Source organism: Archocentrus centrarchus, chromosome 13 (genome assembly GCF_007364275.1).
Source record: "Archocentrus centrarchus isolate MPI-CPG fArcCen1 chromosome 13, fArcCen1, whole genome shotgun sequence".
In the NCBI taxonomy this organism is placed as follows: Eukaryota; Metazoa; Chordata; class Actinopteri; order Cichliformes; family Cichlidae; genus Archocentrus; species Archocentrus centrarchus.
The window spans coordinates 33,866,662-33,894,087 of record NC_044358.1 but is presented as its reverse complement, the minus strand read 5'-3'; the positions used below and the strand labels follow the sequence as shown (position 1 = coordinate 33,894,087).

At 40.2% G+C, this 27,426-nt stretch overlaps 3 protein-coding genes across 4 annotated transcripts; 1 reads left to right on the top strand and 2 right to left on the bottom strand.

Moving 5' to 3' along the window:
• Nucleotides 1-429: 429 nt before the first annotated feature.
• On the bottom strand, nt 430-4,767 carry tubd1 (tubulin, delta 1). Its single transcript, XM_030744775.1, has 8 exons — nt 4,617-4,767; nt 4,381-4,528; nt 3,376-3,592; nt 3,072-3,303; nt 1,314-1,478; nt 1,074-1,202; nt 749-932; nt 430-619 (listed from the first exon to the last, which is right to left on the bottom strand). Exons 1-8 carry the CDS (start codon nt 4,765-4,767, stop codon nt 514-516), a joined length of 1,332 nt encoding a protein of 443 aa, XP_030600635.1. The 3' UTR covers nt 430-513.
• Nucleotides 4,768-5,464: 697 nt separating this feature from the next.
• Nucleotides 5,465-14,139, top strand: rps6kb1b (ribosomal protein S6 kinase b, polypeptide 1b). Its single transcript, XM_030743992.1, has 15 exons — nt 5,465-5,645; nt 7,091-7,128; nt 7,267-7,387; nt 7,497-7,565; nt 10,172-10,319; nt 11,162-11,219; nt 11,516-11,616; nt 11,748-11,838; nt 12,012-12,102; nt 12,240-12,347; nt 12,446-12,508; nt 12,724-12,801; nt 12,957-13,064; nt 13,441-13,553; nt 13,856-14,139. The coding sequence occupies exons 1-15, from the start codon at nt 5,577-5,579 to the stop codon at nt 14,109-14,111; spliced, it is 1,512 nt and encodes a 503-aa protein (XP_030599852.1). The 5' UTR covers nt 5,465-5,576; the 3' UTR covers nt 14,112-14,139.
• Nucleotides 14,140-15,419: 1,280 nt separating this feature from the next.
• Nucleotides 15,420-22,153, bottom strand: slc33a1 (solute carrier family 33 member 1). Of its 2 annotated transcripts, XM_030743990.1 has the most exons (10): nt 21,941-22,153; nt 21,615-21,727; nt 20,821-21,254; nt 20,530-20,683; nt 20,246-20,441; nt 19,952-20,151; nt 19,682-19,866; nt 19,488-19,605; nt 18,588-18,803; nt 15,420-18,496 (listed from the first exon to the last, which is right to left on the bottom strand). In XM_030743990.1, exons 3-10 carry the CDS (start codon nt 21,210-21,212, stop codon nt 18,332-18,334), a joined length of 1,626 nt encoding a protein of 541 aa, XP_030599850.1. In that variant the 5' UTR covers nt 21,213-21,254; nt 21,615-21,727; nt 21,941-22,153; the 3' UTR covers nt 15,420-18,331. The 2 variants fall into 2 exon arrangements, with proteins under 2 accessions (XP_030599850.1, XP_030599851.1); XM_030743991.1 differs by lacking the exon at nt 21,615-21,727.
• Between the last annotated feature and the right edge of the window lie 5,273 nt (nt 22,154-27,426).

The following is a 27,426-nucleotide window of genomic DNA, read 5'->3' as shown; positions in this document are numbered from 1 at the left end:
GGTTCCAGCCTTGTGGATTCATTTGTTGATCCTGCTGGAATCTCTGGTCCTGAGTGCAATTTACTTTGCTGTTGGCTGACTAGATCTCCAGCATCTTGGTGCACACAAAGGATCTGTGCAAATCACTCAGCAAGGATTTTCATGAGGTGACCTTGCATTAATAAAAGCAAATATGTACACTTTTTTTTTTTGTACATATCAGAAATAACTGGCTGGCATAGTGGTATGTTTACTAATATGGCATTTTATTAGCCATATTACAAATTGAAACTATGCTACATAAGATGTATTATGATAGAGTAGCATTTATCTCGAACGGTTTCTGAATGGAGACGTCTGGTGTGGAAAAATTGCGTCGATTCTTGCCAGTGCAGATGAGAAAGCCAAGGAATTCAAAGAAATCAAATCATTTATTTTATTTACGTTTTTTTAAGCATCAGCAATTTAAAACATATATACAACACATGAGGTATTATTTTCTTATCTACATGAAAGCCATGGTAGTCCCCAGTGCTAGCACAGTTGACTGTAGCTGGAGATCACCTGCTCAAGAGACGTAAAGCTGTCTAGGAAGTCCTCCTCTGAGATACCAAATTTAATGTACTGATGGATGTATGCCCTGTAACAGTGGAAAATGGAAAGAAAAGGCACCGTTATCTTTAGGGTACTGACATGAATGAGAAATTGTCTGCACAGTTGGGTTGGGTCCGACCTTTTCCTAACCATGCGTGTAAAGCGTCTGACTCACCTGGAAGCAAACATATTCCAGGCTTTTCCCACGATGTCATCCAGAGGTCTGAGCAGAGCCTGGCTGTTACTGACCAGTGTGGCAGATTTCTCATACTTATTAAAGGGTACAGGGGATTTCCACAAGTTGAAAGCTTCTTTGGATGAGAGCCAGGAGGTGTACAGGGCTGGATCCTCAAAGCCACCTAAGTACATAAGTACAGAATTCACATCCCTGCACTGCAGAGTTAAATGATTAAAAATGGAGTGCTGTAATCATTCAGAAGCATAATCCTCTACATGATTGTCATAGATTTGGTAAGCTCACACAATCACTGCATCCTGACCTGTCTCTGCACTGTAGACATCCTTCCCTCTCAGGATGAGAAGGTTGGCCAGAGAGGTGTTAAAGCTGCCCCCAGTGAGACTCCTGCTCCGCCCACAGCCAGCAGGGGGACGCACCTGCCAGTCTATACCTGACACATGACAAACAAAGATCTCTCACTTGCACCAATATCTCATTATCATTATCCTGATATAGTAAGGGGAACTATGAAAGCTATACATCAGCTTATAACTACACTTGCCTTCTTCCATCTTTGTGTTGGAGATGAGCATCTGTCTCAGGTGTTTGAGCAGCCCCGGCCAGCTGAACGTACTGTAAGCTATGGAGGAACTGGCCATCTGAGGGATGGTGCACACGCTGAGCAGTTTGTATTCTGGGTGGCAGGCAAGAGCACTCACCAACTCACCTTAGACAAAAACAGAGGGTTAAGACAGGTTGTTGGATTGTGAGGAAGGCAAACAATCTAAGGTTCTGGAAATGCACACTCTGGGAACCTTTGGTGTGTGTGTGTGTGTGTACAGTTGTGGTCAAATGTTTACATACTATCATCTTCAGCATGGATGTCATGTCAGTTTTAGGCTCCTAATGATTTTCTTGAATTGTTCTTCTGATTGTACAGCATACATCTTTAATGACTAAAAAACAAGAACTGGGTGCACAAGTTTGAATTTATTTTGGATTTTCTCTAATCCACACAGGGGCAAAAGTATCCATGCAGGCAAAAATATATACATACACATGCACCTCGACCAGATGCTTTTGGTAGCAATCAACAAGCTTCTGACATAATTCTGATATTTCACCACTCTTCTTGGAACTGGTAGAGTTTATTTAAATTGGTTGGTTTCCTGGCACAAACCTGGCTTTTAAATATAGTCCACAAATTTTCAATAGGGTTGAGGTCAGGACTTTGGGAAGGCCATTCCAGAAGCTTCATGTTAACCTGCTTTATCTATTCCAAAACCAGTTTTGATATGTGTTCACTGCCATTGGGATCATTGTTAGAACACCAAATTGTGTCCAAGTTTCAACCATTTAGCTGCTGACTTGAGATGAAGTTGAAGAATTTGGAGGTAGTCCACTACCACTGGCAACATAACATCCTCAGAGCATGATGCTACCACCACCATGCTCGGTAGTTGGTACAGTGTTCTCAGGTTTGAAAGCCTCACGTTTACTCCTCCAAACATACTTCTTGTAATTGTGGCCAAAGAGCTCAATCTTTGCCTCGTCTGACCATAAAACTGTTCTCCAGAAGGCATTTAGCTTGTCCACTTCAGCTGAGCTTGAAGGTGTTGATTTCTTGGTCAACACCCTCTCAGCCCATGTCGATGTAAAACACTAAACTGTGGAAAGTGATGCTGATGTTCCAACAGTTTTCAGTTCATGGCAGGCTTGAACTTTGGTAGTTCCTGAACATCCTAACCAATATCCTTTCCTTTCACCAATTTCCTCTGATCTGAGGGTGACAGTTTGAGTTTTCTTCCAGACCTTGGCAAATTGGTGACACAGCCAAATAACTCTATGAAATTGCTTGAATTGATGAGCCTGAAATCTGCAGTAGTTTAGAAATGGCTCGAAGAGATCTTGCTAACTTCTGTAAATGTACAATTCTCCTTCTTAGATCTTCAGTGAGTTCCTTGGACTTTCCCATTGTTCTGAGTATTGGTCAATCCAATGAGTGCTGTCAAATAAATCCTTTCCATGCTGGAAAAGAGAAACTACCAGTTGTAGTCAATCATGATCACTAACAAGACGCTAATAGGACTTGTTAAAAAGACATTGTACAACCTTCAGCACCACTTATTAAAAGATTTAAATGTGTGTACATATTTGAGCCTGTATGTATAAGTTTGACCCTGTGTGGATTAGAGAAAATCCAAAATGAATTCAAACTTGTGCACCCAATTCTTGTTTTTTTAACATCATTAAAGATGTATGCTGTACAATCCCTCCAGCCTGGAAAAAGAACAGTGAGTAAATGTTTGTCCTTTCTCACCCAGAGAATTTCTGCTGTACTCTCCATGGGAGTCAGCAGTGAGTGTGGGCTGCAGGACGCTGCCCAGCTGGTGGGCGATAACCCTGTTGACGTCACTGAAAGAGATGTGTTTGATGTTAAGCAACTGACTGCAGATCCTGTGCACCGTGTCGTTCTCGTGCACCAGGATGGCGTCTGACAACTGGTAGAGATGAGCCAGCGTTAGCGCGGAGTTGTAGTTCTGGACGATCACCTGGAAGGAAACAGCGAGTCAATAGCACGATTCTCTTTTATACCAAGTTTGAAGAAAGGTCAGTGTTCACACCTCTCCAGTCCCATACGGCCAGGTAAGGTGGTTGAGGATGAAAGATGTTGGGTAAATATCTCGGAGACACTGAGTAATGTAGGTGCCGACCCCTGACCCCGTCCCCCCTGCCACACTCATCATTGCTATGAGCCCAGACAGTCTGTCACAGCGCTCCACCTCTCGCCTCACCAGCTCCTCCACCGCATCTCTGTGACGAGGACCATGGACACAATACCTAGATTGATACAAGAAGCAGGTGATCAGCCTTTGCCCTTCACCAGCATGTGCAATATATTGATCAATACTGCACATACAATTAAAAACAGCTGTTTGACAAATTAGTCTCAACTCTAGGAGCAATTACTGGCTTTTTATTATCAAGTACTATTTTTGAAGGTCATAAATAAAGTGATGCTTAACTATTTCAGTGCAGTTTATTTCCAAATGAACCCTACTTTATCATAAGACCTAAAACTGCCCGGAAGAGACACATCTATCCTGGTCATATTTTTGTGAAGGTTCTCAGTCAAACAGCTCCTGGTAGTCTTAAGAGTTTGGAAAAAAGATGGCTGGACTTTCCTAGGTTTTTTTGAAGATGTTTCACCTCTCATCCAAGAGGTTTTAGAACTGAAGAAGCCTCTTGGATGACAGCTGAAACATCTTCCAAAAAAAAAAAAAATTAAAAGGCTCTTAAAACCTATCATTCAGAGGTGGCTGTGGCTCAGGACACAGAGCAGGGCAAGATACTGAACCCCAAGTTATTATCGAATGTGTTCGTTGGCATGTGAATGTTAGAAACTAATTAGAACTTGCAGAATAAAGTGCTTGCATGAATGGGTGAATGAAGACATGTTGTATAAAGCACTTTGAGTGCTCAGATAGAGTAGAAAAGCACTATATAAGAACAAGTCCATTTACTATTCTGGTCCCTGAGCTGAGGACGATCTTGCATGTTTACAAAATTACACGACTGTCAAACAACAGTTGTCCAGGATATGTGAGTTTATTCCTCCCAGTGCTTACCCATTAGCCCAGTTGTTTCCAGAGCCCTGCTTCTGGCTGAAATGAGAACTCTCTCCATACCTCCACCTGCCAGACTTTGCAGCCATGCTCATACTGTGGTTGATCACTTTAGGCTCCATATCTATCAGCACCGCCCTGGCAACGAGGTCTGGTGTAGGGAAAAACACGGCAGGTAAACATGAGTAGGGAAGACAGGCCGCAAACTTTCTTTAAGGCCTTAGAGAGAAGCGTCGTACCTCCGTGTGCGGTTTGGTGGAAGAACCGCTTGCAGCTGGAAGCGCTGTAAGTTTTCCTGTGTCCCTCCTGAGCATCGCTACAAATGACGTCAAAAAGCTCCTGACCCACCTGGTTACCGCACTGACCGAGCTGAACTGTTACTACAGACATGCTCCACGCATAGTACCAGTCATGGGACCACCAGTGACTTCAAGCTGATGGCGCAAAGCTTCATAACTGCTGGAGCTGTCTCTATTTTGTTGTTGTAGCGCTTGCGGAGCCGCCACTAGAAGTCGAATTGGTATTTCCGGTCAAAACCGGCAAAGGTTTCAAAATAAAAGTCCTTTGTCAAACTTCTCATTCTCTAGCAGTCCAGAAAGTATGTCATTTTACAGGGGACAATTTTTTTTTCTTTTTACATTTACTGTATGCGGTCATGGCATACAAAATATTTTCATATCATAGTTGTCCCAATTAAACTTATGGATTCCAAAAGAATGTATTACATAAATTCATATAAACAGATGGTATGAAAAAGGGTTTTTTTTTTGCCGTGCCTAAAACAAAATTTTGGGATTCTGTATCTGGGAATTTTGACTTACTCAGAAACAACACTAAATTTCGAGATACTTGGTAAGTCAACTGTGTCTGGCATTCTCCCCCAGTGGCGGAAATAAGCTTCCATATATTAAGCTGAATAAATGTTATTTTATTTACGAATATAAAAACTGTCAAGTAAGTGAATTAAACACAGGCGAGAGCAGGAATCCCGGGGTAAGCCGTGAATCCTCACAGGTGAAAGCACGCAGCGCGGTGTTTGTGACATTAAACAGGTTACTGCCCACTTTGGTGAGCGCCATAGTACGCATGCTCAGTGTAGTAGCCGGTTATGGCGGCGGTGTGTGTTTGTCCATGAGGTGGGGGACGCCGCCTGCTATTCTTGTGGTGTGCGATAAAGCGATCTCAGCGAAGCCGCTGCCATGGCTGGAGTATTTGACATTGATTTGGACCAGCCGGAGGAAAATGTGTCCGACGATGAGAACGAGGAGGTATACTTTAGCGGAAGACTCTGCAGGGTTACCGCGAAAGCTGTCACAGCAGAAACTCTTCGTGCACGGTAGCTAGCTGCTTAGCCTGGTAGCCAGCTTGACAGCCGGCCGCAGGCCTCCTCCTGAAGCCGGAGCTCTCAGGCCCCTCTTCAAACAGGGATATAGCTGAGGCTAATGCTAGTTACCGCGACAGCAATCGTGGCAGAACTGTCACCTGCTTTATGCCGCTAACGTGATCCGGCGATGACAGGCGCGCCTTGTTAAAACCCAGCGCTGTCATGCTGGAGTTGAGCAAGACGCCCTTACTTGGCCAAAGGTGCTGCAGTGATAAATGTGGCTCCGTGTGCAACAGTTTATTTTGGCAGGACTGTGCGTTGAAGTGGCCGCTCGTTTCTGTTCAGGCTGAGATATAAAAAGCAGCGATACTCCAGAATTACACTGCACATTTAAAATGAACGTCTTTTAAGAGCTTCTGTTAATGCTGCGTTATGCACTCCGAGTCTTGGTATCATATTACAAAAAAAAACTAAGTACAGCTGATGAACAGAGGAAAGTGCAACATGCAGCACACAGTGTTTGAATCATGCAGCAAAGTTGTTAGTATCAGCGTGCTTGCATCAGATCACTCCTCTGCGAATATGAACCCTCTTTAAACAATATAATTAAAAAAAAAAAAAATTAAACCTGATGTGCAAGATTCTGTAATTTAAGTAGTACTATAAGTAGTTGGTTTCATGAGCGATTATTGAGTTATAGATCAATTATTACTGACCAAAAAACAAGAAACACTAATATCAACCTGAGAAAAGCAATAAGCGTTCTAAGTGGAGGAGCTGAAAGAAGAAAATGTTTGGTATTTTTTGCTTAAAATTGTTTCCAAGCATCGATCATTATTCAAAACAGCTGCTGAGTAACTGAATTCCCAGTGACTTATTGACGAAACAAGTCAGCTGTAAATGTAAACAGCTGTTTCCCTCTTTGCATGCTGACATGCCAAGCATTACATATAGTTTATTATAGTGGTAGTTACCTGAACACATGGAAGACTAAGAGGGTCCCTGTTAAATTAAAAGTTGAGTGAAAACCTTAAAGAAAACAGCAGTCATGAGGTGTCTGTGGTTCACGTGGTACAGTGTTCGGTGTATTGTTCCTTCAGTCCACATGTCGAAGTATTCCTGAGTTGCCCCAATGCATCCATCGGAGTGTGTGTGTGTGTGTGACAATATTAGAAAAGGGCTTAGGCACAGAGAAAACTGCTGTATGAATGTGTGTGTGATTGCAAGAATGAGACTTAAAAGGAGGAAATGCTTTTAGTGTTAAACTTGATTACAAAGGCACTATATGTGTACCATTTACATCATGACTGGTGTGGATTCTGTTCATAACGACATCAACAACAACAAAAAACTTTCATGGCTTGTTTTGTTTTCATCTTTTTCTTCCAGGCTCAAATCAGTGATCTCATGGATCAGTGCATTGAGTTGTAAGTTTTTTTGTTTTTTTTTTAAACTTCTCTTGTGTTGTGAGATTTTACAGCCAAAGCAGGGTTGTAAAAAAAAAAAAAACGAAACAAAAAAACGAGGCATGGGCATAACACAAAGTCCAACATGTCTCACTGCAGCAACATGGATGACTGCGAGAAGATAGAGATATCTGAGGACAACGTCAATCAAGGCACAGAGAGCATCCGACCGGAGTGCTTTGAGCTGCTGCGGGTCCTGGGGAAGGGTGGTTATGGAAAGGTAATTGTTTCCTTGACAAAGCGCTCGCTTTTATTTGGCCTCTGTAACTTGAAGTATTTTTATTTCTCAAAGCTCTTCATTTCAGCATGTCCCTTTCCTTCCTGTGCAGGTTTTTCAAGTTCGGAAAGTTGTTGGAGCTGCGTCGGGCAAAATATTTGCCATGAAAGTTTTAAAAAAGGTACATTTTTTCTTTTTTTCTTTTTTGTTGTTGTTCCTTTCACCAGTTCCAAAAACACACGATCCTGTTCATCAATTAGAGTTCTTCTCATTTTGTATTGTATGAACACAGTTGCATGTTTGTCATTAAACATTATGGCGCTTCGGTCTGCAAACACTGGCTGTCTCTGAAGCCTGTGGTGGGGTAAGATTTCACTGCTAGTTGGTAGATTGCCATCAGCTCTGCTCTGCTGCAGCCTTGGCACTTAAAACACTCTGCCTCTGCCCATTAGACTCTGCTCGATTCTCACGCTGCTTCTGCTTTATTGGCTTACGCGACCCTAGTGACACATTAAAGACCTGCCAGATTTCAATTATTTGTTTAAACCCCTTTGCTTCAAGGCAGCAGCACAGCTCTGATAAAGGGCTGTAGGGTGGCGATAGAGGTTAGGTCTCATGTATATGAAGCATCTGAAGGTATGAAACCAGTCAGGACTTGCCCAAAAATTTCAATCTCAGTGGCATATATTTATTTTCTTAAAATATAGTTTATCAACTCATGTTGATCTGTCCTAACCTGCCAGATGTTCAACTCCCATCTGGAAAAGAAAACGTCTTTCAATTCAGATTTTATGTCCTCTACAGAAAAAGCTTAAATGGTTTTCTTAATGAAAAACAGTCATGTAAAGTTTGAGCAATCTTAGAAGCTGTGGCTGTCATTATTCCACTTTTATGTGTATATACAGTACTGTGCAAAAGTCTTGAGCCATCCTTCATTTCTTTATATTTTGCTTCCAAAATAATAACTCGATTGCAATTTTTAAAGTGGTTTTGAGCGATAGTTCTCCAGGCGTCCTGAAGGTCTTTCAGAGTTTTTCTTTTAGCCACTTAACACTGACCTATGAGTCATTCAAGCATTAAGTAGGTACCCAACTCAAGGGATGAACCAATGTTATGTCTGCACCTAACGGAAAACTTAGCAAAACTTTAGGCACTTTGTTGCTAGCAGCCTGTTACAAAAACACATCATTTGTTCTCATTTCTTTAGTTGAATTCACAAAAAAAAAAGCTAAAGATAATGCAGTTTGAAAGGCATAAAATTGTATTTTTGCACCAACAAGGTGTAGGATCATCTTGACAGAGAACAGAAAAAAAGGCAGCCAACATCCAAAGAAGCACTTTGAACATATTTCAAGAGGCCTGGAGAACTATTCCTAATGACCACTTAAAGAAATGACAAGAAAGCTGCCTCAGAGAGTTCAGGCTGTGGAAGAATAAAGGTGGTCATACCAAATATATACATTTAAACTTGTTAGAATTGTACAAACTCTGTTTTTGCCTGATATACTGTATGTTTGCACATATGTCAATAAATTGTTGTACTTATTTCCCATTTTTCCCTAGCAAAATATAAAGAAATGAGGTTTGGCTCAAGACTTTTGCACAGTACTGTGTAAAATACAGACTAGCCACAACTGGTTGGTAATTTGAATGTACTTATCAGCTGATTGATCTGCCATGTTAAACGTATTAAAGGAGACTGACAGTAATAATGAAATGTCACACTGCTGCTGCTTCCTGTGGAAACTCAAAGCGATTCAACAGCTCGACCAAAACAAGACACGACTCCCCCAGCTGGACCCAGCACGTGCCCCACTGGATATACAGTTACAAATTTATTAGACCACCTGCCATAAAAAGAAATCTGTTTTAGAAATCTGTCAAAAACCTGTTTAAAACAAATGTCTACATTGATATTTATTAGGCAAGTAAAAAAACTGAATTCACTTTTTGTTTTTTTGTTTTTTTTTTTTTAATACCCAAATTTGAGCCAATACACTGGACTTCTCTGAGAAGTCATAAATGAATCAAATGGTAATATTCAACCACTAAAACTAATTTCTCTATTCAGGAAAGCAAGTGAATAACTGTAATTTGTTTTTATTAAGATGCCAAATTACAATGTACTTTACTTTTTCTGTAAAACTAATTCACAATCATTTTAGCATTCAGAATATCATTTGGATTAAAGAGTTTGCACATTCTGGTGGATTAACTATTACAGAAACATAAATGATTTTGGTAATTACCAATACTGTTAATTTGTGGTATAAATCTTACACTGGGTGGCGGTCTAACATGTCAAGCTCAGCGCTGTCCAGTTGGTCATATCGTGTGACCCAGTTCAGCAGTGCAGAGCTACCTTAACCAGCAATACTTTTACTCTGAAGGATTTTGCACTTCCCCCTGACAGCAGCTCCTGATTATCTTTTTTTTTAATGAATGGACGGGTCGTGCGACTCCACTCGTATGTGCAGCCTGGACAGCAGGTGATATTGTCTGGTTGTCGCAGATTACCTGGATGTGTGGTGTCTTGCTTGGTCAACCTTTTGAGTTGTTCAGCCTGTCATACTATAGATGACTAAGCTGCTCAGCTGAACCCCAGAAATCTTACAGTGAAGCACTGTTGTTTCCTCAGTGTTAGCCACGCAGGACAAACAGGGCAGCTTTTGTGTGCAACTTTTTTTTGTCTGGAGTAGCGTAACATACCCTGTATTTTCCCACTTTAAAAAAAAAAAAAATGCTGCTGTGTCTGCTTCTTAAATGATGTTGATTGTTCATTTTCAGGCTATGATTGTGCGCAACGCCAAGGACACAGCCCACACCAAGGCAGAGAGGAACATCCTGGAGGAAGTAAAGCATCCCTTCATTGTCGATCTCATCTACGCCTTTCAGACAGGAGGAAAGCTGTACCTCATCCTGGAGTATCTGAGTGGTCAGTTCAAGCAGTGCACTCACACATGCAGTGCATTAACGCGGTGCTCCTGGCAGTCACTCTTCTTGTATATTACGATAACTCACAAAATCGCTCGTCTGTCTGCGCGCTCCTCCTACACCATCTGGAGCTGAGCAACCAAACTTGGCACACAGATGCATCTTAGGCCCGTGAAGGTTCTGTATCACATATTACAACCTCCTCATCTTGCATCTATAATGCCTTATAAAGGCATCGTTTCTTTTCTTTTTTTTTTATCTTTTTCACATCATGTTGCCACGTAGCAACCGACTAAAATCACAGACTGAACAAATACTGTAGCGTGGGCATGCATTCCTTATAATAATTCATATGGAGATGAAACCGTCCTACGATCTTTTTCTTTCTTTTTTTTTTTTTTTTTAAGAAAATGAAATTAGTTGAAAGTGCTCCTAAAGTTTGCTGATGCCATCAGACTGATCATTGTTTAATTAAAGTTCAGATTTCCTTTATTTGTTTTTAACAATTACTAAAAATTGATTATGAGTTAAACTGACTTATTTCAGAAAGTAGATGAACTGAGTGACTCCAGCAAAGCCCAGTGTAAGATAAGAATTTTAATGAACTGTGAGTCATGCAAAGCTGCTCTAGTTGAAGGACTAAAAATATAGAGCTGGGAATGAGCATGAGTGTGATTTGAGTGCCTAACATTATAATAGATTTATATCAGCATTCACCCAAATAATCCTCAAACATCTATATCGTTCTCAGCCACTCAAATATATCACTAACAAAGCATCACAACAAAATCTTCATGTGTATGTGTGGCTGTTAGTAGCATAAACATGTGTTCACCTGTGCAGGAGGAGAACTCTTTATGCAGCTGGAGAGAGAGGGCATCTTCATGGAGGACACAGCCTGGTGAGCGTGACTTTTTTCTGGCACACTGAAATCCAGATTGCAGGGTGAAATTATCATGGGAAATTCTGATTGGTTAAAGAAGATCTAAAGGCTTTAACCATATCTCAGGAGACTTCTGTTACAGCAGTCAACAGTTAAACCACGTCGAAATTACACACGTTACGCTACATATAAGCAGAAGCAACAACATATGGGCTTTCTGTGTTTTCTTATCTGATAGTTCACATACAGTGTGAACCTAAGACTGGCTTAAAGTTTGTATAGTTTATCACATGAAAGGTTATCTTTCTCTTTAGTTTTTATCTGGCAGAGATCTCCATGGCCCTGGGTCACCTGCATCAGAAGGGCATCATCTACAGAGACCTGAAGCCTGAGAACATCATGCTCAACAGCCAAGGTGAGTGTGGATAAAGTTAAAAAAAAAATTTGACCTTAAGATTTATTGGCAGCTCCTTCTGCAATCTATATGTTAATGTGATCTTGTATATGCAAATGTTTGCATCTCAACATGTGCTGTATTCCTCAAAGGTCATGTAAAGCTGACAGACTTCGGGCTGTGTAAAGAATCCATTCACGATGGCACAGTTACACACACTTTCTGTGGTACCATTGAATACATGTAAGTAGGCGTCTTACATTTTAATTCATCTCTCATCCAGTGGCGTTCACTTTTTCTTTTCTTGTTTGTTTTTTTTTTTTAAATCCCCCCCCACCACCTCCTCCTTTCATGCCCACTGATGATCTCTGCTAAGTAATATTGCTGCATTAGTAATATGCACTCACATTATACAGGGCTCCAGAGATCTTGATGAGAAGCGGGCACAACAGAGCAGTGGACTGGTGGAGTCTGGGCGCTCTGATGTACGACATGCTCACAGGAGCGGTCAGTTAAACATTAACAGCCTAAAAAAGAAAAAAAAAAACCAAAGCTTTCTAATAGCTTTTTATTAATGGACTATTATAAAATATGAATCAGCATTAGCGATGGTAGAGTAACCTCAGTCTCATCTTTTGCTGCAGCCGCCTTTCACTGGTGAAAACCGAAAAAAGACAATTGACAAGATTCTGAAGTGCAAGCTCAGCCTCCCGCCCTACCTCACACAAGAAGCGCGAGATCTCCTAAAACGGGTATTTAGAGTTGAGCTCCTCTTACTTGACTGTTGTCCTGTTAGTGTTTTTTTGTTTGTTTGTTTGTTTTTTTTGACCTTTGACTGCTGGTTGTACAGTTGCTGAAGAGAAACGCGTCATCGCGGCTGGGAGCGGGAGCAGGAGACGCTGCAGAGGTGCAGGTGAGAATACACAGCTGGATAACAATAATGAAATGCGCCAGCTCTGCTATTCATTGCTCAGTGCTGCCAGGGGAAATGAAGAATTTGCATCAATATGTGAAGCGGTTAAAGTAGCTGCGATTCTTGTTTACAGGTGCAGCAAACAAGCCGCTTGTACTACTTCAGAACACGCGTACTACATCTGTTCATTGTGCTCTGCATTTGGTGTCCCACAGGCTCATCCCTTCTTCCGACACATCAACTGGGAGGACTTGCTGGCTCGGAAAGTGGAGCCTCCCTTCAAGCCTTTCCTGGTGAGTACCTGAGCAGGAAACCTCAAGAAGTCCTGAATTAATCCTAAGCTTAGGTTTTCAAGTTCAGTTTCAGGAATCACAACCAGGTCCTCTCCTGTTTCGCATCTGCTCATGTTGCCGCACCTCCTCACCTGTCTTCTCTTCTGCCTTTGCAGCAATCAGCTGACGACGTGAGTCAGTTTGACTCAAAGTTCACCAGTCAGACGCCAGTCGATAGCCCGGATGACTCGACCCTCAGTGAGAGTGCTAATCAAGCCTTCCTGGTAACCTTTGACTCAGCTGCTGTTGGAATTTTCAGTATTGACAGCTTATTTTAAATGTGCAATGTCTCTTGTAAAGAAGTGTCCTGTTCTCAGGAGCATTGTGTTAACAATAAGCAGATACATTATCCATGTGTTTCAGTTTAAAATTTCTCTAATATTAACATGTCATCTTTATGATTTTTCAGTTATGTCAGGATTTAATGGTAAACTATTGAAGATAAAGAGTACTGATTATAACAAGTTATCACAGGGCAGAAATAAATATTAGATTAGTCACTGCTGACGTTGTTCATTAGTAATGAGTAATCCACATATTCACTCTGTCCTAAGCCTCACCTGCACTTGTTTCTTTCTCATGTGTTCCCTTTGTTTTTAGGGTTTCACGTATATTGCTCCATCAGTCCTGGAAAACATCAAAGAAAAATTCTCATACGAGCCAAAAATCCGCTCACCCCGACGCATCATGGACAGCCCGAGAACACCGCTCAGGTAACGTCCACCTCAGAAACAAACACGTCTGTGGCGACAGATGGTGCTCAATGTTTTAGCCATAAAATAATCATTTTTGGGGGTCCACCTGTCAAAAAAAAAAACTTATATAAAAGATTATATAATGTATTTATGATCTATTTATGTCCAGCTGACTGTCTGCCAGATGGTTTCTTCTGAACTTTTCACTTAAAATTTTTGTCATTATGACTGAGTTTTGACCTTTCTTGCAGCAGTAAAATACAGAAAATAATAAATCTGTCATGTTTTATCAAACGTCTGTTTCTCCCCTGTCCTTCCAGCCCGGTCAAGTTTTCAGGGGTGGACTGTTGGCCCCGGAGCCCCCTTGTTCCCAGCAGAAGACCAGGTGTCCTCCAGTCTCCTCAAGACCAGGCCATGGAACTGTCCACCCCAGAGCAGATGGACATCACAACCAGCGCCGAGGCCTCGGCCCCTCTCCCCATCCGTCAGCCTGCTGGGATCAACCTTGCTCAGATGAAGCAGCAAGCCTATCCTGTCGTGGCCAAACGGCCCGAGCATCTACGTATGAACCTATGACCCACCGCCCCTGTTTTGGAGAGTTTATTTCTTGACTCTTTTTTTTTTTTTTTTTTTTTTTTTCTCCCCCCCTTATTTTCTAAGAAACAAAGCAAAAAGATACGGATGCTAGAGACAATGAAAATCCCAAATTGCACATCCGCACACTACATATACTGTCACAACCTGGAGTTTGTTGGTGCATCTGGGACTCAAGCCTGCTAAGGTCAAGCGCTACCGACAATATCACGGCTCACCACTTCTGACACCTCAGGTCTCTTGACCTTCATCTTCTGCCCCCACCCAACTGAAATGGACTAAGACAGGAAATGTTTAGAGGAGCTGCAGCCTCTGTGTGTGTGTGTGTGTGTGTGTGTGTGTGTGTGTGTGTGTGAGAGTGTGAGAGTGAGTGAGAAATCAAAGGTGATACTGTATCTCACAGTATGCAAGCAATTCAAACTGAAATGCAGTTGACCTAGAAGATATCCAAAGTGCTTTATGCTGTTTAAAAGAATGCCAGTAGGGGGCGGGAGTTGCTTCCATTGGAAGATCTTGACACCACTCAGATAAAATGCTTCCTGTCTCTGAATGAAATGGTCTGAATTTATTATTTAAAAAAAAAAAAAATTAAAGAAATCATCGAGTAGCAGACAAGAGGAGACTCTGGTAATGATGAATATAGCTTTATGTCTTAAAGTTTTACGAAATTGATGCATTAACTGTGCTTAAACGTCAAGGATGAATTCGAGGGCCTCAAAGGAGGAAAAACCATGCTGATTTTTTACATTCTTCGAGCGTCGATTTTGTGCATGATTTGTGAAACGGTTCGTTTGGCGTGGGATCCCTCCCTCAGTTATCTGCTCTTCAGGCCCTACCACACCATGGGTTGTATCACCGGTTTAGCTGACATGTCACCAGATAGACTTCAGCTTCATTCAACGTGACCCACTTTCCCTCCAGTCATCACACATAACATTAAACTGATTTCGGTGCTGCTTTCTGTGATCCCCCCCCCCCCCCCCGTCCTCCCTGGTCTAACGCCCAGCAGAAGATGCTGGGCCCCTGCGGTTTGGGATGTCAGACCTCGTCTGACCTGTTGGAATGATTCAGATTGGAGACTGTGGCACCAGTTGATCTGGACTGTCTGCCGTCGTTGGGATTAATGCTCCAAAAACCTGGAGCAGCATTTACAGCCTCCTTGCCTCGACATTAACTTGTTAAGGAGCAACATTTTAGAAGCCCTGAAAAGCAAGAAAATTCTAAATAAAAGGTAAAAGAAATACAGTGTGTCATGTCTTGTTTTCATTTCAGGAAAAGCAACAGAAGACCTCGTGTTTGCATATTGTTTAATTACAAATGGGTTTTTTTTTTTCTCAAATCTATAATGTAATGTATGTCGTTCTGCTGGCACAGCTGCAGAGCATATACACTCATCAGATTTGAACTCTTCATAAAAACAAAACAGTGCAAAGTAAAAAAAAATAAAATCAAATTGATTACAAGATAATTTTCTGAAGATGGAGCAGTTTATGACCACCCAAAGGCTAGCTTAGCAGACATCAGGATCTAATCTGAAACCTCTTATTACAAAAAAAAAAAATCAGATTTTGATTCTCAAAGATAATCAAAACAATCATAAGTGCTCCGATAATGCTGAAAAAAACTTCAGCCATTAAAAAACAAAAATGCAGCTAGAAATAATCTTAATTTAATGTACATCATAAAGTACATCTGTAAATATCAGAAGAATCAGTGTGAAAAAAAACAAAACAAACTTGAAATTAAAACAAAAACAAACTTGTGGGTTACAAAACAGTTTGAGTTCAAAGGTCACTGTGCCCTTACACAAACCCTGATTGTGCAGTTCAGCTTTTCCATCTGACAGAGTTGGGCTTTAAGTGCTGGTTTCAGAGACATTACTGTAACATTCAGTTGTGTGTACAGTAAGAAAAACAAAAACACGCGCTCATCAAGTTTGACTCCAAGGTTGCTGGTCTGAGATCTGAATTGTTTTGTGGCCAGTAAATTCTCTTTATCGCTTACAGGCAGTAAAACTGTTATTTACCTGCTACAAATATTTAATGATAAAAATCTGTGAATGAACCTCCTGTCAAAAAAAGATACACTTCCACTAAAAAGTGGGAGGTCAATTTGAAAGGTTTCTAAAGGAAAGCACACACTATATAAGATATATATAATTTTCAGCAGAATATCTATGTAGGTGTATAGAGGGACATTTTCACCAACCATCAATCCTGTATTCCAGTGGCACACTGTGTTCCTAATGCAGCTTCAACCTATTCTAAAGCTAATTGATAAAACTTTTGCAATTATGTTCACAAGACTGGGAAAAAAAAAAAAAAACATGGCTAGTTTTAGTTTGGAGCCTTTGTGGGCTTATTTATAGTCTCAAAAGAAAGTTTAATGCAACTGTGTGCACTACTCCCTTCACAGAACTGGCTGCAATGGAAAGAGGAGTGAGAGACCTCTGTGCACAGCTGAGGAAGAATAACATCAGAGGTTCTAGTTAAAAAAAAAAAACAGATGCCTTGAGGGTCCTCGACTGGCACCTTCATTAGATGGCACCCATTGGAGCCCGACGGTGCTTGTTTGCAAAGGGAGCAGTACACACAGGGGTACAAAAATTTTGTTTATTGGCAATTTTATTCATGAAACAATTGTTTATAAGAACAAGGATGCTTTGATGATTCTTTGTAAATTATTTTTGATTTCAAGTTTTGTTAGATGACAAAAAATTGCACTTTTCTTTCAAAAACAAGGACCCCAAATTTTTGAGTGGTAACCTATTATAGCAAAAGCTGACTGTACTTCCCTGACAGCTCCCTTGAAGATGGACTCAGCTAAATGATCCTTGATATGCGTTACAAATGCAGACAGACTATATATGGATGTTAAATGTCTACATTAGGGTTCCTGTAATGTGTGCTGCATCAATAATCTATAAAACTAGAGAATACCGTCTATTATCGTCTGGGGCCTGGTGTAAAAAAATAAATAAATAAAAATAAATCATACTAGCCGTCTTCCCAAACTAAAACACCCCAGGAAAAATTATTTACCTGGTGAGCTCTAATGAAAATCTAAATGGTCCAACAGTGAAGAGTGGCACTGAGGAATAATGGAATTACATTTTTAATTGGTCCAACAAAGAGTAAACCCAACTAGATTCATGGAACGCATATTCCAGAAATCTCAGTTTGAGTAACTACTGATCTGGTTTTATGTCATTTAGTGGGCAAATTAGATTCTTCATGAGGAATGTGCACTTTAGCTACGCAACCAGAAAGCAGCCATATTGTTGAGTGTAACTTACTAAATGACAGCATATTACTGAAAACGAGTATTCTTCATTTTAAGTTCAACTGTAACTGACTAATATTCCCTGCCTTTATTATTTAACTGCAGTGCAGCTCAGACAATGTTAGTGATGGTTTGTTTTTGGAAAGTCTTCAAAAAAACTAAATAAGGCACAAATTACTTCAGTGAAAAAAAAAAAAATCTATTCAAACAAACAGTCATTTAAAGAAAATACTGGGTAGTTTAACTTAGCTGGATTACTACACGGACTGAGTTAAACTGCATATACTTAGGTCCCTGTAAGTGCATCTGTATATCCTGACCGTCTTTCCCTCAAGTATCCTTTTAGAATTAACTAAAAAAAGGCATGGAAGATAAATGAGTCTGTCTGAAGTGCTGCGTTTACTAAAGTTTCTTTACAAGATTGTTTTTCTGTGAAAGGCGTCAGGAAGAAGTCATTTGCTTCTGCCCTTTGGGGTAAATGGCAGAAGCAAATTACAGCTTAGTCTGGCCATCCAAGCATATTTAAATAAACCCAAAACATGACCTACTCTTTGACTCAGCTCTTGTTTGGTTAAGCTATTTCAAGCAGCAGAATATATCTGAGAAAAAAAATCAAGGTAACTTTTTAGCTTGTCTGAGAGTTGATTCAGTTTTGAGTACAATATTTTTTACTATTAGTGAGAGTAATAAGAGAGATTTTACCATCAGAGAAGACAAAAACTGTGAATATCTTCATGTATGTGTACTTGAAGGTGACAGAAGCAAAGTGTGAGGGTAAATGTTTTCCGAAAGTAGCAGCTAAAGCAGGCCTGTAGTGACCACACGGATGAGGATGAAAGTAGTTCAGCAGTTTTTGGAGCAGATTATGAAGGTCAAGCAAACCAAGAGGTCCTTGCGGTGTGGATAATAGCGTGTTGTCACTAGTTCACTCTGCACTTCCATGCAGCTGGGCTCTGCTCCTGCAGCCGCCTCATTTTCTTCCCCAACCACACCCACCAGGTTAAACCAATCACAACACAGACCACAGACTCCACGTAGTAGCCGTCCAGTGTCGTCACACAGATGCCGCCTTCCTTTCCACACAGCTAAAGGTTTGAACATGGGAAAAAGAAGTTTAGAGTTTTCCGGAAGAGAATGTACACACCATCTTGCCCCGTCTTTGCCGTGATCACTTACCTGTGCCTCTTCAGAAGAGCCACAGCTCTGTCCAGCAGCCCCCTGACATTCCTTAGAGGTCAGTGGATCAACCAGCCACAGGGCCACAGTGGAGGGCCAGTTTCCTCCGAGGTTAGTGACTGTGTTCAGCAGGGTCATGTAGGTCCCGCCGATAAGAGGGTCACTCACTTTGGCATGGAAAGCCATGCAGGCCACGTACATGCTATACAATGCCACCTGGTTAAAAAAAACAAAACAAAAATAGAAGGTTAACAAAGATCTTTACACATGCTATCTGATTTTTTCTTGCTCATTTATCTTATTAATTCAGCCTTGTAGGCAACATTTGTAAAGGATTACAATCGTGCATAGTGTCAGTTCAGGAAGGTCACGGAGTCCTCAATTCTGGCAGATTGGCTGATGAATCACCTGGAACCCTTCTTTATATCCAATTAGCAAATCTCAGAGTGGACTTGAACCAGCAACTTTTTGTTTACCGAGTGAGTGTTTAAACCGCTGAACTATGTAGCAACTCAACTGAGAAGTCTTATTTATCCTGTGATACTCCACTCACTTTATCCTGCATACACTTGCTGAATATCTGCAAGCTGCTTTGCAACCCACCTCCACCCAGTTCCTTCGCTCATGCTCTATATGACTAAATCAATGTTATGCCTGCTGTTATTGATGCCTGTTCTGTTCTGTGCTGGGCTCTTGCTGCTGCTCTCCCAAAACAGAGCCACGCTGCCAGATATGAATTACAGCAGATGGAAGTAAGAGTCTTCTTTTGACTATAATAGTCATAAACACTATAGTGAGTCAGTAGCTTTTTCTCAGAGGCAGTCTGCTGGAAGAATCTGTAGCACTGGGACTAGATTCAGAAAAGAGGAGATAAATAAGAGCAGCAAACAAACAGCAAACCTGATGGAATGCATAGCTGAGCAGCACCACGGCATAGTAGTAAACTGGGAACCCTCCTTCTTGTTTTACACTGGGAGTCCACCACACTAGCAGAGCAAACTCCAGGCCAATAAGCAGCCTGCAACATAGTACAAGACTGTGTTAGCTTTCTGTTTACTGAATGTGTGTGTAGTGTGCGTAGAATGTGTTACAACCTAAAAGGGAAGGCCTTGTAGAAGATGTCAAGAGGTCTGGGCCCTGCTGTGTATCTACTGATGACCACTGGTAGAAAGATCTGGAGAGGCACCATGGGCACTGCCAGCAATGCCAGCTGCTCCTTGGGAACTCCAGCCTCCATCAGCTTCAGTCCTGTAACTGCATCTGCTGCGGAGAAACCCATCTGAAACACAAAGAGTAAAAAAAAAAAAAAAAAAAAATGATTTCCCCCAGCAAACTTCTTCATGTATCTAATAACGGCCAAGTACCTTAGCAGTGAGAAGCAGGAGACAAAAGGTGAAGACCGTTGGCATCTTGATAATAGATAATAGCAACTTGTAGGTTTCCATGACGCCCTGTGTTTCCTCTGGGGTTCTTGTAGTTCTTTTGCCGCGTACGTTTTCTCTTTTAAAGATGGCTACCAGAGTGGTGGAGACCAGGAATACTATTCCCCAAAAAAACAAGAAATCTGCACCAGAGCAAACAAAAGGCCAAATTACTGTTTAGATGCCAACTATCGCAAAATACATTTGTCACTTTACTAGGCCATGGATAGAAAATACCTGACAAGGTGACAATGCCCGAGTCTTTAGGCACTACTCTGAGGTATTTGTTGCAAAAGTCAGCAGACTCCAGAGCCAGAAAGAGCACATTCCCCAGGAAGTAGCCAGCTGTCTGGCCTACAGAGTTGCATGTAGATGCATAGCCCACATTTTCTCTGGATAACATAGTCAGTGCCCAGCCATCCACAGCTATATCCTTAAATAACAAGAAGGTAAAGAGAACAAATGCATATTATTTATCGCTCTGAATGTGTGGCTGTATTGCAGTGTTTAAAGATGCTTACCTGAGTGGCTGCCAGGAAGGCAAGCATGAAGAAGACCGCAGTTAGTGTAACCACATTTGGTCCTCCCTCACTCTGCAGCAATGAGTCGACCGTTACAGAGAGGTAGAGCATGAAGAGGCCCAGAAGATACTGTGTAGGCACCAGCCATGACTTTCTGCAGAAACATGTGGGAGGTGGGAAAAATGCATAGCTATCATGAAAAAAAGGATGCACAGTCTAGAGAAATCAAGGGTAATAATATGGATACGGATGAAAATATCAGTGTAATCAGTATACAGGTGCCTTTATTACCTTCTACCAAATCTGCTGAAGTACAGAGCATCCACCAGTGGTGCCCAGAGAAGCTTGAGACTAAATGGCCAGAAGACAAAGCTGAAAAAGGCTTGGTCTCTGTAGCTGACATTCTTACTCTGTAAGATCAGAGGGATGCTACCACCAAGTCCAAGAGGAATCCCCTGAAGCACATAGAGAAAAAGAAGCAGCGACACGTTGCCCAGCTCACCGCGTATCCCAGACGTACGATGCATCCCTCTCAGCAGAACAGAACCCTCTTCTGTTTTGTCTTCTACTTCCGGCTCAGAGGAGTCAAGGTCCATGTCGTTCACACTTTCAGGTAGGAGGGTGGCACGCACCTGCTTCCTCTGCCTCCCATTCTTTTGTCTGATTACATTTGAGGACTCCATGATGGATGGGTGGGCATCAAACCTGCCGTGCCCTCAGCAAATCTGCAAAAGGAGATGAGTGAGAACAACTGAAACATCTACAGGGATTGCTAGTTGAATGTTAGTTTCTGAAGCTACAATAAATGCCTTCAATCATCTCACTTTTTTATGGAAATGACAATAACATTATGGCACATTGCACACAGACAGGCTGAACAAAGCAGATAGGTTTGTATCATTTTTAATATGCAATGGTGGAGTGGTGAAAAAGCACAGCGAGCAACACAAAGCGAAATGGGGAATCCACTGGACTGAACAATTCTCGTGAAGACCAAGTGAGTGTGTGGAAAAACCTTCAGATTACTCTGCATGCACATGGTAACACACCAGAAAAAAAACAACAAAAAAACAAAGACCACATACCAGTGCGCCTGTGCAAATACTTGGTATCAGTCAAAAACTGTGGCAGTCACTCATTGTTGGGATTGAAGACTGCAGGGACTCACAAAAAAATCAAAACAAAATAAAATCCTGATCTATGACGAATGACAGTACAGGGGGAAAAAAATCAGAAATGAGATGTTGTTAAGGCTGACTATATATTAAAGTATAATCATAATAATACGCAGGGTGCCGCTTTCACCTTAAAATAACCAAGTGTTACATAGAGGCAAAATAAAAGACAAAGATTCTTTCAAATCTATACAAAGGACAAGATGAAACGGTAAAACAGGTGAATTTAGTCATACCTGATGATGGCAGCATGCCAAATCACAGAACACAAGCGGCCGAGTCAGAGAGCCGAACAACGGAAAATCCAGGTCATTCACTTTATTCAGTCAGAGCTCGGAAACATCTTCATAAAGACAAAAAAAACCCCACAAGGAAATAACTACCGTTTCATTTCAAACTGTTACATCGATGCACATCAACACAGCAGAGTCAGGAAATGCGACAAGTACAGCTTCTAAATATGTCCGGCGCCTACAGCTGACGTGTCAAAATGTAACTGCATGGAGTTCCGCTTCAGTGTATACACGCCGATGGAGCTCCATTTAATATACTTCCTATTAAATACACGTAATTTCAGACGGACTTTAAATAAATATTAGACCTACCAAAAACAAAAGCTATATGCACTGTATATATACTGTTTATTTAACAGACAAAACTGTTGAGTTCTAGTTAAATACTGTAAATGCATGCAATGTGTAAAAATGTAAACGTCTTTCTAAAATTAAATCTCATCATTCTACAGTATTAGTAGATTTTTTAAAAGTTTGGAAACATTTTTAAAGATAAATATTCCAAACTAAAATGCAGCAATGCTGTGTTACAGCAGTATTATGACATCATTTTTTAAAGTAAAGCTAACATTTTAATAAGTGAAACTCTCTCAAGGTTCATGTCCCTTAAATACACATATCTGAGCAATCAATTTGTACTTGATTCTGTCTACAAAAGTAGTTTCTGTAATTTTACATATATTTCTTGAAGTGTTCTCCCTACAAAAATGTTAGGCAGAATTAATATTTTTTTACAAGTATATAATATCTACTAGCAACAGTCAAAATACAGTTTTTAATCATGAAAACAGCTATTCACACATGTATTTCATAGTAGTTTTGTATTTGTATTTGTAAATTTACAGAATAGGATTGATAATATAAATGCATTGTCACCCTGAATGGGCTGCAAGTACCGCCTCCAGGTACCACTGGTGACAAGTCCAGAGTCAGTCTGGAGTAATAAGAAGAACGCAATGGACTTTGGCCACCTTTCCTTAAGGGTGGGTAAATGATAAATTCTGTTTCACTGTGAGCCTGAGCTGTACCTGTTGTCACCTGTACCTGGATTGAAACCTTTTTCTGTCTACAAGTGGCCAAACCTCTTGAGGTGTCTGCAACACCAGGGGGGCATGCCATGTTCGGTGTGATTCTAGATTTTGTAGCTATATGGCACAGTGAACTTTCATTTGTATAATAAACTGTTTAAAATGGCACATAATTTAAAGTTTTTGTCATCAAGAATGAAAGAGGGGCAACTGTTTTCTGTTCTGCTCTGTTGGGTAACAGAGTTAAATGTTAAGAACAGGAAGTTAGTATTGGAGGCCAAATAGTTCCTTGTAGTTTTGAATAAGTGAATATTTTTATGAGGTGATCTGGTCTTAAAGTAGAAGTAGATTTTTAAAATTAAAAAAAGGTAAATCCATTAAATTTATATGTACCTTTTTTTTTTTTTTTTTTTTTTTTTTTTTTTTTTTTTTTTTTTTTTTTAAACTTAATTTTTATTTATTTTTAGCCACAAATAATGACATTGTTCCATAGTTACATTCTTCTCTTGCAGTTGCAAACATTCCACGTTAGAAATTGGCGAGGGAAGGCAAGGTAACAATAGAGTTGTCAAAGATTATGGCAATGAACACAATACAATAATAAAGGTAAAGTGACGAGAGATAAAAAACAAAGCAGAGCAGGAAGAAACAAAACAACAGTAAAAGATCATTTTTTGAATTCCTCTGGGGTAGGTTGGGTCATGCATTCTTGTTCTCAATGGTATTTTCCAAAAGTGTACAGTGCATGCAAGGGGCAGGCCTCTGGGTATATTACTGTATTAGTAGGGGCATGACAGGGCTCCACCGTGTATTAAAATTTGTTTTTTGAAGCCTTAGAGAATATGTGATTTCCTCCATTAAATAAATATCCCAAACTTTTTGGATCCATATGTTATATGTGGGGGGCTCTGGTTTTAGCCATCTAATGGTTATGCATTTCAATGCTGCTGTGAGCAATATATTTAGAAGATATCTGTCAGCCTTCCTATTCATTCCCTCAGGTATTTCTCCCAATATTGCCACTAGGGGTTTTTTTGGAACATCTCTTCTAAAAATTGCTTTAAGAGCATCAAATATCTCCTCCCAGAATAAACTTAATTTAGGACAAGACCAGAAGATATGAGTATGGTTAGCACTCTGTGTCCCACAATTTCTCCAGCATGAGCTGGGTTGTGTTGGACCCATTTTACCAGTTATTGCTGGTGTTCTGAAGAATCTGATTATTACTTTCCATTTGAATTCTCTCCATGTATTAGAGTTTGTGGCCAAATGTGCTCCCGTACAGATTTCCTCCCATGTGTCCTCTGCTATTGTCTCCTTCATTTCAGTCTCCCATTTCTGCTTTATGTTTATGGAGTCATGCATGTTCATAGACAGGAATACATCATACAGTTTGCTAATTACTTTATGGTTTCCCTTTCCCCTTTGTATGTCCATTAAATAATTTTCTATAGGTGCAGGTCCATGGAATTTAGTCCAATTTTTGTGCGTTGTCACAAAGGTTCTAAGTTGTAAATATCTATAGAAGTCTGTCTTAGGGAGGTCAAATTCACTTATATGTACCTTTTTAACAGTAAAGATCTATTAAATACACAAGAGTTTTTTTCACTTAAAATCACATAATAAAACCCAAACATTTTAAGCCTTATAATTTGTACTACAGTAGCATTTAACCATATTATTAGATTGTTTTTACAGATATATTTTATTTAACATAAAATAGCTGCATACACAAGATCTCATGTAAATGAAAATTACAAAACTGTATTTTAAATATGGAAAGTTTTCCATTATTTTACAGAATTTTTCTGGTGCTCCAGCTGCTGAGACAAACAAAACAAAACATGAACATAACAGGTGGGTGCTTTGTGCAATAGACTTAACTGAATCACAGTTTTCCAATTTTCTGTATTTTAGTTTGTCATGATTTTATGGAAGATTTTTTTCCTGTAGTTTGGATGACTTTTCCAAATATGGGTTTAGAATAGCGTTGCTGTAGTTCAACTTCTTCTAGTGTGAAGTGATTTGTAGTTTATCTGACAGTGAATGTAATGATGCATATTAATTAGGCTGGTGTACTAGTTGGTGTATTAGTGTGCGGTGTATAGCAGCCCTGGGCAATATTAAACTACGTAGGAAATTGTATTCATTTATCATAATTGAAAGTCTATCACTATAATCTTGTTTCTGCAATTTTTAAAATATGATCACAAGCAAATCTGGCAAAACTGTAGCTGATTTTTTTTTTAGCCCATGATGATAGTTGATTATTCAGTGATTAAAGCCTAAATAATCTGTGTCTGTTCTTGAAGGGTTCTGAGACTGTAGGATGACTTGTGCTACTTGTGAACTTTGAGGATCCAGATGCAAGTATATGATAAAGATACTGAAAAATCAAAATGAATAAGTTATACATCTAAACACTTTGACCACCCTGCGTGTTTTAAACAGAGCTCACACTGAGGTTTTCTCCTCAATCAAAAGGTCTTTTGGCAAGGGTCATGATACACCCATTACCCCACATTTGATTTAGAGAAAATGAATAACAGCATGCTTGACCTTGTGGTTGCCATGAGTGCATGTGAAGCTGCTTATCCTCACAGATGGCATGTGACAACACACACGGGCGTATTTGAGAATCTCAGCATGTGATAAAAAGACTGTGAAGCTGCAGTTGCATTTATGTGAGAAGGTCTGTGTTAGTGCAACTCTGTGATGAACTGCTCTGGGGCTTCAGACTGTCAGTGACTATTGGAATCCCATAAAATTTGATCAACAATATACACACATTATGTTTTGTAGAGTGCTTTTTTAATCAAACCATACACAAAAAAAAAACTGTAAACAGGGACTTTGAGGCTACTTTTACAGTATATCCCAGGGTGAATTAATCAAACCACACCAATGATTAGGATTATTTTATGTCACATGAGGACTGCTACAATGGTTACATTATTTGTTGATTTGTTTTATCTGGCTAGCTTTAAAGGATACATTACAATACATTACAACCAATCTACTTTCCCCTGGTTGTGCTATGTTGTTCATCAAATCTTCCACTAGATAGCACTAATATCAACACATCTGAATATACTGTAGTGGTTCTCAGATTCAAGCACCTTAAAATGTTCCAACTTTCATGCTCAGGCATATTTAATGGCTATTTTGTTTAGGACTTAACACGTGAGCCATGAAGTTAACAACTTCTCTGTTTGGCCTTATGATCTCCAAGAGATGGCTTTTTTTTTTCATCAAGCCCCCAGAAATAATACTTCAATGTATGGTAGCCTTGCAGCAGTCATCTCTCCTTCGAGTTCCCATATGATTGCGAATCCAAACTGCAGACACTTGGACTGCACAGTAGTAATGATGGCTACATAGCAGTAATTACTGCAAGCAGGTTGGGAGAGTCTTTGGAAGCATGTTGTAATCTTTAAGTAGAGAAATTGTGGCTGCAGCAGCATTATTATTGCCCAAATGAATTAAAAAAAAAAAATCAAAAGTCACATATGAACAAGTAGCTTGAGAATAAATCTTACTGTTTCTTATTTAAGCTGTCTGAAAATATATGGGAACAGTTTAATGTAACCCACACATGGAACATCTAGTGCAGTAGATGTGTTAAAGTACCGCAAGCTCCTCTCACATATATGATGCTGTTGCCTGACAAAGCCTGAGGTGTTATCGCTAGGGCTACCTCATATTTCAGCATATACTGTTGAACTATTCCTGTTCATATAGTACAGTTTGCATAACCACATTGACCACACTGGTAATAAATGGGAAGGAGTAATATATGCTATAGGATCAAGGAGAGGGTGACACAGTGGTTATCACTGTTGCACAACAGGAAGGTGCTGAGTTCGAATCCACCATCTGGCCTTTCTGATGGGAGTTTGCATGTTTTCCCGGTGCTTTTGTGGCTTTTCTCCTGGTACTCCGGTTTCTCCTAAAAGACATGCACTTAGTGGAGTTAGGTTAATTGGTGATTCTAAATTGCCCATAGGTGTGAATGGTTGTCTGTCTCTCTGTGTTAGCCTTCCAACAGGCTGGTGATCTCTTGCCCTATGGCAGCTGGGATAAGCTTCAGCCCCCCTGCAACCCTGAAAAGGATAAGTGGAAGAAGATGGATGGATCAAGGAGTGTTTTGTCAGTTCATTTCCCATATAACCCAAAAGCGATTTTGCTTTCTATTTTTTTGTAACTAAAGATATTCTCACAATTGATTTTCCAGAAAAATGTAAGCAATTGTGTTCTCATTATAGACTGTGTAGTCTATATATATATATATATATATATATATATATATTAAACCTTACAACTAATGGTGCCCTTAAACAAGTCGAGAATTGCTAAACTTCTCTATAGTACTGACAGGCAGAGGAACAATATTACACTAGA

Coding starts and splice junctions, on each gene's coding strand:
- tubd1 (XM_030744775.1), bottom strand. CDS start 4,767: ATGTCTGTAGTAACAGTTCAGCTCGGTCAGTGCGGTAACCAGGTGGGT. Junction 3,304..3,375: donor GGCCGTATGGGACTGGAGAG/GTGTGAACACTG, acceptor GTTTCCTTCCAG/GTGATCGTCCAGAACTACAA. Junction 620..748: donor TGGAATATGTTTGCTTCCAG/GTGAGTCAGACG, acceptor CCACTGTTACAG/GGCATACATCCATCAGTACA.
- rps6kb1b (XM_030743992.1), top strand. CDS start 5,577: ATGGCTGGAGTATTTGACATTGATTTGGACCAGCCGGAGGAAAATGTG. Junction 5,646..7,090: donor CCGACGATGAGAACGAGGAG/GTATACTTTAGC, acceptor TTTTTCTTCCAG/GCTCAAATCAGTGATCTCAT. Junction 11,839..12,011: donor TGTGGTACCATTGAATACAT/GTAAGTAGGCGT, acceptor CACATTATACAG/GGCTCCAGAGATCTTGATGA.
- slc33a1 (XM_030743990.1), bottom strand. CDS start 21,212: ATGGAGTCCTCAAATGTAATCAGACAAAAGAATGGGAGGCAGAGGAAG. Junction 19,867..19,951: donor TCCTGCTTCTCACTGCTAAG/GTACTTGGCCGT, acceptor TTTGTGTTTCAG/ATGGGTTTCTCCGCAGCAGA. Junction 18,497..18,587: donor GCTCTTCTGAAGAGGCACAG/GTAAGTGATCAC, acceptor TCAAACCTTTAG/CTGTGTGGAAAGGAAGGCGG.